At 38.8% G+C, this 13,715-nt stretch overlaps 1 protein-coding gene across 2 annotated transcripts in view; it reads right to left on the bottom strand.

Annotated features, from left to right (window-relative positions):
* The window catches only part of STAG1 (STAG1 cohesin complex component), a 112,385-nt gene that overhangs the window by 58,687 nt on the left and 39,983 nt on the right, over positions 1–13,715 (bottom strand). For both annotated transcript variants that reach the window (XM_088669722.1, XM_035132395.3), the window contains exon 3: positions 3,187–3,289. Coding sequence is in view for 1 of the 2 variants with exons in the window: in XM_035132395.3 (XP_034988286.1) it covers positions 3,187–3,289 (103 nt within the window). In the remaining variant the exon portion in view is untranslated. The remainder of the gene's footprint in view (positions 1–3,186; positions 3,290–13,715) is intronic.

Genomic DNA, 13,715 nt, shown 5'->3' with positions numbered 1-13,715 from the left:
TTGAAACTGGGAGGGTGTGATCTGGCAAAAGCCTTTATGGGATGTTTGCCAGGAACACATATCTGAAAATGTGGGACTGCTGTATTATTTTATTGATTTCTTTTGAATATTTATAGGCTGTCTTTCCAAGCAAAGCTCTCTCAAGGCAAATTACATAATGAAAACTTAGAAATGCAACAGGAGTACGAAGTATTAATACAAAAATTTCTACACATACACAAACTAAATTAGTCAGCAGTAACACCCTCCCACCCCAGAATATAAAAACCAATTTACCAAAGTAATCTATTTTACAAAACAATGTAGCAAAAAATACATTATGTATAAGCTTCTTGAAACAAATAAGCCCCCAGAGTCTTTCTAAAGGTCTGTATGGCATCTCTTCCATCCTTGTTTAACCATTACTGGCAGTAGAGACTGAGAATTTCCAGCGGTAACCAGGTTTTCTGTTTCTATTTTTGTCAAACATTGCCAAATCCAACTCCTGTATTCACTAAAAGAACATACATGTTGCATAATACATGTGTTGCAAATGGGGGAAGTTGCATTATTTTATATTACCTCAATGTTTCCTGAAAGCTAACAGCGCATGCATGAGCGCTAGCAACTGAAATTACTTTATTTCTCATCTCCAACTTTTATTACCAAACACTGAGTGTATTTTAATTGGAAACACACACGTCATGTCTCTTAAATCAAGTAAGATTTAAGCACTGAGCTGATTTCTTAAATGACATTTATTATTGGCACTAATTGCACCAGAACTCTCCCTGCGCTGTGTGCAATATTGTGTAAACAATAAAATGATAACATCAAGACATAATGCAAATGGGTTGAACCAATAATTATAAACAACTAGCCACCAAAGTCTGCTCTTTAGGAAAGTCTTTAAAACATGCACAGTAAGCTTCTTCAGAGTGTTGAGTGTCATACTTTAGCAGTGATAACTAAACAAGAGGGTCATCTTCCAGAGGCCTGGATTGTTCTTACACAAACTTATACTTCTAAGCCAGTTTAATACCACCATTATAGAAAACTGTTGTCTCAAGTTGAACTGTATACCGATATTTCTTTGCAAGAGATACTTTGAGACTGTTGGGATCTTGCACTAATTGCATCTATTCATATGTAGGGCAGACTCTAGGTTGGGCATCCCCAAACTTTGGCCCTCCAGATGTTTTGGACTACAATTCCCATCTTCCCTGACTATTGGTCCTGCTAGCTAGGGATCATGGGAGTTGTAGACCAAAACATCTGGAGGGACGCAGTTTGGGGATGCCTGCTCTAGGTCATGTAAAACTTAGCTGACTCCTGATCAGCTACTAATTTAAATACAAATGAAAGAAGTACTATATATTGCTGCATATAAGACTACTTTTTAACCCAGGAAAATCTTCTCAAAAGTCAGGGGTCGTCTTATACGCCGGGTCGTATTTCTTATACGGCAAGTATATCCCAAACTCTATATTTTAACTGAAAAAAGTTGAGGGTCGTCTAATACGCCCAGTCGTCTTATACGCCGGAATATACGGTATCTGTTTTCCCTTCTGCTAACAAGCAAACTTTGTTCTTTCCCTTGACAAGGAGTAGGCATTTTGAATAACACTTTTATAATTCAGACTACATTATTACAATTAACCGGGGGAGGGGCAGAACCAGACTTCAGCACATGTTGAAGGTCTCCAGATGAGACCTTTGGGACTTAGAAGCACTCAATTTTGGCTGTATTAATTGCAATTCCAGCAAGACCAAATAAGGAAATCACAGCATATATGTTTGAAGTAACTACATGACTTTTTTTTAAAAAAAAAGTCATTATGTACACTGGACACACATGTATCAGGAAGCTGAGAGCAACCATAACTTGTGTGTGAGCTTGTAGTGCATATAGAATTCAAAGAAAGGTAAATGCTTGCAACATTAAAAACTTAGCACATTACACAGTCTGTAATATTCAATGCCAAAAAATGTAAATTAGCCTCTAAAGATTCTAGTGCAATAAACAAGTCCCAATCGCAAATTGCATTTCAAAATAAATCAGCTATTCCATGACACAAACTGTCTTTAAAGGGGTTGCATTCTTCACTGACAGTCAATTAAAGCTTCTCTGTTCCACCCCTAAAACCAATAAATGCCATTTTCCATACTACAAAGGTAGGCACACTACCATACACACTAATTTGTTAATTTGAAATGAGTATTTAATCTTGAAATGGACTACTGAATACCCAAAGCTGTACATAGGAGACACAGAAGGTGAAATTCAACATCACACTACTACAAATCTGGCTTTTAGGAGCATGCAAAGCTTGCAATAAGACACCATGTGCCAGAAAAATGCTCAGGAAGAAATGGTGTTGAAGAAGAGAGAGGGTGAGAAAACATGAGGAAATTTATAAGAACCTAAAAGAGTGGCAAAGACTGAAAGTAGCAAGAGCAGGCTAGGATTCATGAGAGTAAAGGTTTATCTACATTGCTGATTTAATGATGCTCTAGAGATCATTTAACTAAGAACCATTTTCTAGCATTCCTGCACAATTGAGAAACCAAATCTTCCATAACAGGTTTATTATAATAATTAAGCAACATGAATTATCCTGTAGGTGACATCCAATGATACCCAACTAACTGTGCAACAGATTTCCACTTGTGAAATGCAATTTCTTCGGCCTCTCCTTTCCACGTAGCCTCCTGCATTCCCTCTCTGCCTGACAGCCCCCTGCTCTAGAGCAGATTTTGGGGGCATGCAAGAGACTGCAGAGTGGAGGAGAGGAACATAAGCATAAGCAGAAATCCACTTGCAAGATGCTAGTATGCCACCCTGTTTTTAACAACCTTCTTAAACAATTCACCCAGCAAAAGCAAAATATTTTCTTGCAATTTTCAGAAAACAGTCTTATTATATTTTGCAAACATAATATTTTGAAAAAAATATATATTTTGCAAACATTCTGCATATCAAACCTGCTTCAATACTTAAAGTAATATTTATGTGACACAAAACAGAATATGAAAGGTTAACTTCTCTTACAAGCTGGCTTTCTGCTGCACTAAAGCATCCAATACTACTTGTTTACCAATTACATGGCAAGGTTTCATACAGATTAATATATAAATGTGGAAATTAAGAAAATGCAATGCAATAACAGTCTTAAAACAGGTATTCAAAGAAAAAATGTGGCATACTGGAGGTCTGCCAGGACGACCGCGTTTTCTTTTCCCCTTCAGTTCAGTTTCTTCCAGTTCACTACCAGCATCTGAATGTGCAGTAGTTTCATTTGTAGAATCCCTGAAGGAAAATGTCAGTTAAAAATAAAATTAGTAAACAAATTATTAATGCATAACTGAGTAAATATTTGGACCCAACTCTACTTTTTAAACAAAACTAAGGGGCTAGTAAAGATGGTCCCAAAATGCATGTTGTCAAGCAAGTGCAGCTCTCAGCTCACAGGATGACTACTAACAGGAAGGAGTGTGGAGGATGCAGCAGGCAACTGGATCAGTTCTGTGTTCATGACATTAAAATGCTTGGAATATGGGGTGGAAATTGACTGGGATAATAGACAGGTAAGGCATGATAAATATTTATAAATCTTTAAACATTTTCCTCTTACTTAAAAAAATTCAACATTTAAAAAAACACTACTGAAATCGAAATCAATATTCTTCTTAATAGCATTGTAGGAACATGGTATGTTCACCTAAAACAAATGAAGTTTCCATACGAATCATCAGGATACTACTGCTTTGGCTACATTCTCCCACTTCTGCCTTCTACCATGCTGCTCCCTATGCCTCGTATATAACTCCCACTGTATCTTCCTCTTATTCTCCGATAAAAAACTTTCACAAATAGCATACGCAGTAAAATTAGTAGTTGTCTCATTTTACAGCTGACAACATTAGGATTCTACAGAAGTGATGAGACAGTTCAGTTCTTGCCCAGAGCAAATAATTGGTTTAAGAACCTCCAAATGACAGCAACCAACAACTAAAAGTAACAAAACTGAAAATGGTGAAAAGGCCCAGAGCAAGAGGAAAAAACAGCCTACACCCTGACTCAGGCACCAAAATTTTGCTACCGGTATATGCCCAGTTCTGATGGGCACATAAGCAAACTACTTTGAATTTCAGGCCTGGACATAATTTAAGCCCAGGTTAAAAATGTCTATCAACATGTTACCCTACAGAACAGGTCCCAAGGATGATGGGCGCTTTAGTTTATCACCTGGAGGGCCACAGAGATTCCAGGGATCTTGTTACATGCTGTTTCAGTAGATTGAAGAAAGCCCTTCAAGGGATTTGTTCACATATCAAATGTTAGCACAGATTTAGCAGGTCAGACTATTTATTCTTACAGTACAGTACTGCCTACTCTGACTGTCATGGGACGTGGGTGGCGCTGTGGGCTTGCCAATCAGAAGGTCAGCGGTTCAAATCCCTGTGACGGGGTGAGCTCCTGTTGCTCGGTCCCAGCTCCTGCCAACCTAGCAGTTTGAAAGCACGTCAAAGTGCAAGTAGATAAATAGGTACCGCCAGGGTGGATAAAAATCAATGATTTTTTTAAAAAAATCAAAAAAATCGGATTTTTTTGATTTAAATTGGATTTTTTGATTTAAATCGATTTTTTTGATTTAAATTGGATTTTTTTAATAAAATGCTTTTTGAGGAAAACATATTACCATCCAAAGGTTATTCCATCATGAAATAAAGATTAGTTTTTTAATTTTGTAGTATAAGGTTGTATATGTTTAATTTTGGGGGTAAATAAATTCCATTAATCCATTCACAATGTCATGCTCTTCCAGAGGTTTTTGTAAGATTATTGGGCAGTTTCTCTGCCTACAAGATATTATCACAGGTACTTGGTTTACTTTTGCAGTTCTCAAAACTGAATTTGACTCAACAGAGATCACATGCCTCTTCTTCACAGCAAAAATGTTATAACATGAACAGAGTTGAGAAAAAGACCTTAATCCTATTGTTCTACAAACCTATGAATACAGAAGCAACCCCTTCAGTTCTAAGTTTCAAGAAGTTCAGTGAATAGAATAGAAACAATATTTTTCTGATTGTTTGGAGTGGACAGTATTTAAGTTTTTCATGTGTAGGCTGGGCTGACAGTCTAAGTTTCTTAAAATATATATATTTTGTTTTTGTTTAGCCAAATTAGTTAACAAACATGGATGTTTGTTTAAGCAAATAACATTTGCTGAAATGTTATTGTTTCAGTTGAATAAATCTATTTAAATTGTTATTATTAAGGTAATGATTATTTTTCTCCTTCCTAAGTACAACAGTAAAGTTGTCCAAATATGAATGATTAACCTATTAAACTGGGGATAAAAAAACTAATATGAAAAGTTGTTATTCTAAAAATCTTCATCTACTTGCATATTAAAGTTATACCAGCAAGAATTAGTCTTTATGATTTAAATCAACTATGACTAGTGATTTAAATCGTGATTTAAATCAGTTTGATTTAAATCAAATCCACCCTGGGTACCGCTACAGCGGGAAGGTAAACTGCGTTTCCATGTGCTGCTCTGGTTCGCCAGAAGCGTCTATGTCATGCTGGCCACATGACCTGGAAGCTGTATGCCGGCTCCCTCGGCCAATAAGGCGAGATGAGTGCTGCAACCCCAGAGTCGGTCACGACTGGACCTATTGGTCAGGGGTCCCTTTAGCTTTACCTTACTCTGACTGTCAGCAGCAATCCACAGTTTCAGAAGAGGTCTGTCCCTTCACCTGCTATGCTTTTAACTGGAGCTGCCAGGTACTGAACCTAGGACCCTCTCTATGTGAAGTACGTGCTCTGCCACTGAGCTATGGATGCTCCATCATTGCTGCAAGCTGTTCCTATATACAGTAAATCTATGCCACAGCACTCATGAATGCCTAAGTAATGGGTTTGGGAAAGACAATTTTTGCCCGAAACTGGTACCTCAATTAAGAAAACTCCTTTATACTAAAATAGAAGGGAGGGGAGAGGGGGAAAGGTTCATTTCTTAAAAGCAGGTGAAGACTGGCGGTGTGAAAATGTTTATTTGGAGAATAATGGTCTATAGCTGATTTGGATTTCAGAGAGCAGTGCTACAAAACGGCTTCTGTACGATATGTAACCCCTTGGGAAATGTATAAAATTTCTAAGACAAGTATGAGAAATGCTGGCATTGAGAGCTATCTAAAGGAGACTTTGGTCTGGTTCACACATCACATTAAACTGTAGTTGAAAACAGTGCCGGATTTACATGCAGGCTGAGTGGGCTACAGCCCAAAGCCTCATAATCTGGAGAGGCCTTGGCCTCTTGCCACTAAAAAAAAACAGGCAAATTTTACTACCTAGGCCCAGTTGCTTAGCAACATTAAACATGTGATCTATGAGTCTATGACTGCATAACAGTTACACAGGTGCCTACTTACAGTTTAATAAAGTTCATGGAGGCTTTAAAGCTACTCAAAATCAAATGATAAAGTCAGCTATGAAGCAATACAAGTGCTCAGATCACTGGCTACCATTACAGTGTGCATTTTGAGAACAAGTGAGGATTATTTTATATCATTGTGAATCACAATAATATTTAAATTTGACTTTTGTGAAAATAATGAGTAAGCGATATAAAAGTGGTGCTAGTAAATGAAAGCGAAAAAAGAACAGAAGGAAATGCTCCAATGTTTAAAGCCAATCACATCATATGGCTTTGTACAGCATGAAGAAACAGCCTACAGAATCCCTCATATACAGAACATTCATTTTTACAAACAGAATAAAATCAGGTAGACTATACTGAGCAGTCTGAGCATACTGAAGAACACCCAGTTCACATACAGAACACAGCTTCCCAAGAACTTCAATGAGAACTGTTGTAAGTAACTACCACTACAAGTACAGCAACTTCTGTAGAAAATGACAATGAAATGACAGGGCCTGCAGCCAAAGAAATAACACAAGATGCTGAGGGAACATGCCACAAGATAGTTACACCGAAAGAAGCAGTTCGAGCTCATTACCGTCTTAAAGAATGGGAAAACAAAAGCAAATTATCTCAGCGAAAGTCCTAGCATTATAGACACAAAAATACCAACTGTTCATGCTAATAGTAATTTCAGAGACAATAATGGCATGGGCTTATGGACCACACTGAATAACAAGGAAATATTCTGGATTGAGAAAGGTCCATCGGAATGTCAGCACTGGATGCACCTTTTAGCACTTCAAAGTGAACATACGAAAACCAAGCCCAATTCTGCTCAAATAATTTATTCTATTCCACCAATGTAAATGGCCTACCCTTGAGAATGGCTAGTGTATTCTCCCACAAAATGAAAGGTCTACTGCTTTGTGTGCAAACTTTTCTTTAACCAAACTACCTCAACTACAGCTTTAGCTTCTACTGGATTTGATGACTGGCATCATTCTTATCTTGTTCAAACCCAAGGAACCTCTAAAAATTGTATGAACTCAATGCTAACAAACTTAACAATAAAGCATGGTCAAACGCTCACATTAAAACTCGAAGAGAAAATCAAAGCAGAGCAGGATTATTGGAGGCACATACTTCAGTGAGTTATTGTAGTGATTTCCCTTTTGGCAGAATGTGGCTTTGCGTTTAGGGGAGCTGATGAAGCATTTGGTTCAGCAAACAATGGCAACTTTCTTGGATTGCTTGAATTAATTGCCAAAATTGATCTCTTCCTGTGTGCTCACATAAATCAGTAAGGAGGTAAAGGCTCTGGGTCAGCCATTGTACTTCTCAAAAACTATATGTGATTATCCAATTGATGGTTAATACAGATCAAGAAACAATACTGAGCAACATCAAACAGGCAGGTTACTTTATAGTTTATCAGTAATAATAATAATAATAATAATAATAATAATAATAATAATAATAATAATAATACTTTATTATTTATACCCCGTCCATCTGGCCGGGTTCCCCCAGCCACTCTGGGCGGCTTCCAACAAAATATTAAAATACAGAAATCCATCAGACATTAAAAGCTTCCCTGAACAGGGCTGCCTTGAGATGCCTTCTAAAGGTCTGGTAGTTGTTGTTCTCTTTAACCTCTAGTGGGAGGGCATTCCACAGGGTGGGTGCCACTCTGCCCTCTGCCTGGTTCCCTGTAACTTGGCTTCTCGTAGCGAGGGAACTGGCAGAAGGCCCTCGGTGCTGGACCTCAGTGTCCGGGCAGAACGATGGGGGAAGAGACGCTCCTTCAGGTATACTGGACCTGATTATATATAGTGGTACCTCGCTTAACAAACGCCCCGTAAGACAAAAATTTCGCTTAAAGAAAGGATTTTTCTAGCGGAGGTTGCCTCACTAGACAAATTCGTTTTACGAAAAATTCATCTAGCGAACCACGGTTTCCCATAGGAATGCATTGAAATTCAATTAATGCGTTCCTATGGGCAATTTTTTTTAAAAAAATTATTCAATGCATTCCTATGGGATTCGCTAGACAAATTTTTCGTTATAAGAATAGACCCGTGGAACGAATTAAATTCGTCTAGTGAGGCACCACTGTACTGGACAGTAGATTCAACCCCTGATGTTTCCCATGTAGATCAATTTATTCTCATTGTTAGATATGTTTCTCTAAAGATGGATTACCAGTTGATCGCTTTCTGAGTTTTTACGTTCTTGACCCCCGTGCACATCAGCAGAGCACGCATAAGCCCACCTCGCTACACCCCCGTATAGTGTAACCCTTGTTTTAAAAAAACCTTCTATATAATTGTTTCATGTCACTTTTGAAAGAAGTATAAAGTAAAAAAAATATTTTATTCACAGAGAAGGCTTGTAATATAAAGGTTTAAGCCATAAAAGCCACAATTGTTTTATCAGCAAAACAGACCAGCTTGGCTGTTTAAGACTACTCTCACAGAAAGAGGTTAGGCAGTAAGGAGCATACAAGACTAATTGGGACATTACAGAAGAATCCAACCTTATTAACTCTAAAAATATTTTCTTGCATTCATGGCCACTTCATAAACACCTAATTCCTGATGTCATTAAAACAAACAGAATAGCACTTTAAGAGCTGAGGAGACAATACTCTCAAGTTACATCTCTTCAGTTATGCTCTGCTGTTAAGTCTGACCCAAGTTAAACGGACTAAATTTGAAAATGCTGCAGTAAGGAGGCTTTCAGAGCAGATCATGCCATGGAAAGCATGCTGCCATTCTCCAATGTGCTCCTGGCTCCCTCCTAACTGAGCTTGAGTGGGTGGGGATGGTCCCAACAAAGGTGCAGCAATCGTAACCCGCTTCCTAGCACAATAACTGGGAAGACTAGGAGCTGTTTGCTGTGTTGCTGAGCACCTTAGTGCCACAGTGTCAAGTCAACAAGTCCCCACCACTTTCCCCAGCTTTGAACTAGAAACTGAGGAGCAAAGGAGAAAAATAAGCCTTATCTCTGGTTCCATGACCAAGCATTGTGGCAGTCACAATTTTTGATATGACTACCTTGGTAAGCAAATGATGAAGTTACAATCCCTGGCAAAAACATTTAAAAAAAGGTTTGATAATGAAAAGTGTGAGGTTTAGACAAAAGTGGCCCATGCTGTGCTTTCCAAATAACTCACCTGACCTTTAATCACTTCTAGTTCACACATTTAATTGTTCATTTTTTCACCTGAGTCACCTGGGAATGCAAGATATCTACCTGCATTGCTCTTTATATCTAGACACTCTTTCCTAATTGGCTATAGTAGGAGTTGGATGGAGAAGGTAAAGGGTATATATATATATTTAGGGGGAGTTTGTGAGGGAATCACAGCTCTGTGAACAGGAGGGAGCCTCTGAGACAAATAATCACAGCAGCAGTGACAAACCACTAGGCAAGTTCAGCAACAGGGTATGGTGGGCAGAGAAGTAAATTCACAACTTGTTTAACCAAGAGCTTAGCTTATTAAATTTAAGACTTTTTAATTAAAAAATATTACAGCAGCTTTTAATTTCAAAGACTAAAGCAGTTATGCAGCTAGGAAGCAAGCAGCAGGGAGTGATACCCTATGAGTGCCACAGGTAAAGGTAAAGGGACCCCTGACCATTATTTAGGTCCAGTTGCGGCCAACTCTGGGGTTGCGGCGCTCATCTCGCTTTACTGGCCGAGCGAGCTGGCGTACAGCTTCCGGGTCATGTGGCCAACATGACAAAGCCGCTTTCTGGCGAACCAGAGCAGCGCACAGAAACACCATTTACCTTCCCGCCGGAGCGGTACCTATTTATCTACTTGCACTTTGACGTGCTTTCAAACTGCTAGGTTGGCAGGAGCAGGGACCGAGCAATGGGAGCTCACCCTGTCACGGGGATTCGAACCGCCAACCTACTGATCAGCAAGCCCTAGGACTATATGCCTCTGGCAGCTTGTAGTTTCATAGGATACTAAAATAAAATATAACAATTTGGGTCCTGAAAACCTATTGGGGCACTTCTAAAGGTGGGTGGAGTCAGGATTAGAACCTATACTCCTTAAACCAAAGAGACTTTCTGCTGACATTCATTACTACTAAATGTCCTAGGGTAATTCTGCTAACAGGCAGAAGCTAGAGCAGATTCCCACTTAAAGTATTTAAACTAGCTCAAACACTACCTTCTCAGTTATTTCATATACTGCACATTGTAGTACAGTACATCAAGAAACCTTTTGACTAGAATCACCAATTAAAGGGTTTTCTTTGAGGGGGGTAGGGAAACTGCAATCTGATAGTTGCAGAAAGGCAGATTGCTGTTTTTCTTTGTCCAATAGCAGCATTTATCTGCTGCTAGCAGAAAATTGCTTATATATTCTCCAGAGTAACCATCACCAGTTACAGTTGCTTGAAGAAATACACCAAGCAAGACCAAAAATGCACTGTGGAGCACAGAATCTTGTAGCAACCATATTCTTGCTATTCTCTTAACACAACAAAAATAACATGATTTTAAATTCCCATATTCTGAAGAAAAAACTGAATATATATGGCATGTTTCCACTATATTTTTAGATGTTTTAGCCATTTTGAAATGTTTTTGGTTTTTTAATTGTATTGGTTTTTAACCACAGAAATGTTTGCTGCCTGGGCTCCTTTCATTCACATTTTTGTTGTGGGTTTTTAAAGTCCAAAAATGAAGCATAATTAATGGCACTTTTTAAACACTGTTTTGAAATGAATATAGCTTGCATAAGTAACATAATAGTTTTCTAAGCTTTGTTAAATAGTAGACAGCAAGACAAATAGCATAACTATTTGGCAAAAACTTAACTGTGGTTAATGGGAACAGCTCTGACCTGTAAAAAATAAAGGTCTCAGAATCAATATCTGAGTACTGTTCCCTCACAAAATTGAGCAACTACTACCCATCAACAGGCACTTTGGATTAAGTCTATATTTCTTCCTTTTTGTATTTCTATTTGCCTTGCAATAAAAATCAAAGTGGCTTACAAATAATAAAAAGATGAATTAAACACCAGTAACCCAGTTAACGCAGGTGGAGCTGTGGGTTAATCCACAGAGCCTAGGACTTGCTGATCAGGTGGTCGGTGGATCGAATCCCCATGATGGGGTGAGGTCCCGTTGCTCGGTCTCTGGTTCTGCAAACCTAGCAGTTCGAAAGCACGAAGTGCAAGTAGATAAATAGGTACCGCTCCAGCAGGAAGGTAAACGTTTCCCTGCACTACTCTGGTTCACCAGAAGCGGCTTAGTCATGCTGGCCACGTGACCCGGAAGTTGTACGCCGGCTCCCTCAGCCAATAAAGTGAGATGAGCGCCGCAACCCCAGAGTCGGTCACGACTTGACCTAATGGTCAGGGGTCCCTTTGCCTTTACCATTACCCCAGTTAAAAAGAAGTATAAGATTCTAGACAAAGAAAAAATGAGCCCTACTAGGTTCAGAAATTAAGCATTGCATAGAACACTGGTAAATTTGCTGTTAAGCCAGAAAAATATGTTCTTTATACTTGTTTGAGATTTTAAAATGTTACGGTCAGGATCCCAAATGCCCGAAACCTGATTATCATGCTCCTAGAGGGGCTTTTGAATTTGTGCTATTTAAACAGCAGCTCCATATGGCAAGTCATTCTTGAAATGAAGACTATCTGAAGCCCTTACATTAAAGGAACAGATTAATTAATTGTGATATATAGTCTCAATGGTTAAGTATCAAAAATTGTTCATTTATCTGACGGTAGATCAACAAAACAAATTTAAGAACGCTGCATGCCAAGTATTAAATATTACAAGTTTTATCATCATTGTTAAATGGCATGGGGGACAAAATGTTCTGTGGCATTCTGCAGGGTACCAACTCTCAGGGCACCAAACAATACCCGTGCCCTCCACCCCGCACATTCTAATAATGGCTTTAACACTGGGTTAAATGGTATCACTGTAATACAGTGCCCCCAACCTCACCTCCTTGAGCCACTCTAGGAGGATACCATGGTTAACAATAACAAAAGTTGTGGAGAGATCAAGGAGAACGAGCAGGATTTCACTGCAGTCACTTCCTCTGTTTCTTATCCATGGAGATACTGCTATTAGGACATTTCATATAATCACAAAATTGTAGAGTTGGAAGTTACCCCAATGGGTCATCTAGTCCAACCCCCTGCAATGGAACCATAGCTTTTATATAAGCATGCATAGGAGGAAGCTGCAATTCCTATTGAGGTCCCTGGGACTGACAGCAAACTGTGTATACGTAACTAATGGCCAAATGTATTTTCACTTCTTAATTACATCCGAAAAATATTTATTTTTCTGAACCTTTAAAAACATATGCAAGTTTCTTCTACCTCTACAAGGCAATAGACCTCAGCATTATCTGTTTCACATAATGAAATTTTGTTTACTAGAAAGCTGATGAGTTTATTTTCAAACTTTCTCTATACATTACAATCACATTTTACATGGAGGTTCAGTTCCAAGGGTTCCACACAACACAAAAATTGTGCATATTCAAATCTTTGCAGCCGCACGGCAGCTAACAGCTGTACTGTGTGCTGAGTGGGCCTTGCCCAGCAATCAAGGCAGAGAGCCTAAAAGCTCTTTTCGTGGTCAGGTCAGCATGGGTGTTCCCACACAAAACGGAGCTTTTGAGCTCTCTGTCTTGCTTTCTGGGCAATGCCCACCCAGCACGCAGGTTCTGAGAGGCTAGGGATGCACATGCAAGATTTTGCAGAAACTCACACAAGCATGCCAAAACTGGCATGCCAAGTGGGCCTTGTCCCCCAAGCAAGGCAAAGAGCCTAAAAGGTCTTCACATGTTGGGTAATTCAAGTGGACCCAGTGCATAAAGGAGCTTTTAAGCTCTCTGCCTTGCTTAGATTTAACTTGCACAATTTAAACCAGTCTGCTTTCAACTGCATATTGGTGAAATTACACAAATTAAGTTTGTATAAGATGCAACTGTTCTGTATAACACATTATATAAACCCTGTCCCGGAAGGCCATCTCACAGATAACAATGCATGGCCTCCTGCCTAAACACTTACAGTACACAAATGGGGATTTTGGTAGTTGAAACTCTTGGGCCTTTCTCAGAAACCTCACTCAGATTCTTTATTTTATTTATTTAAACAATATATATATCAAACCATTTCACTTCGGTTTACAAAAATACAAAAATAAAAATCATTTAAAACTATAAAATCTAACATCAATTAAAATGCCAGCTGGAATAGACTTCAGTAGGTGCTGGAAAGTTCAGTAGGGAGGGGAGCTGT

This window comes from Zootoca vivipara, chromosome 5, assembly GCF_965207765.1.
Source record: "Zootoca vivipara chromosome 5, rZooViv2.hap1.1, whole genome shotgun sequence".
NCBI classification, from domain to species: Eukaryota; Metazoa; Chordata; class Lepidosauria; order Squamata; family Lacertidae; genus Zootoca; species Zootoca vivipara.
Note: the sequence above shows the minus strand (reverse complement) of the source record. Positions and strands in the feature narration are given on the sequence as shown.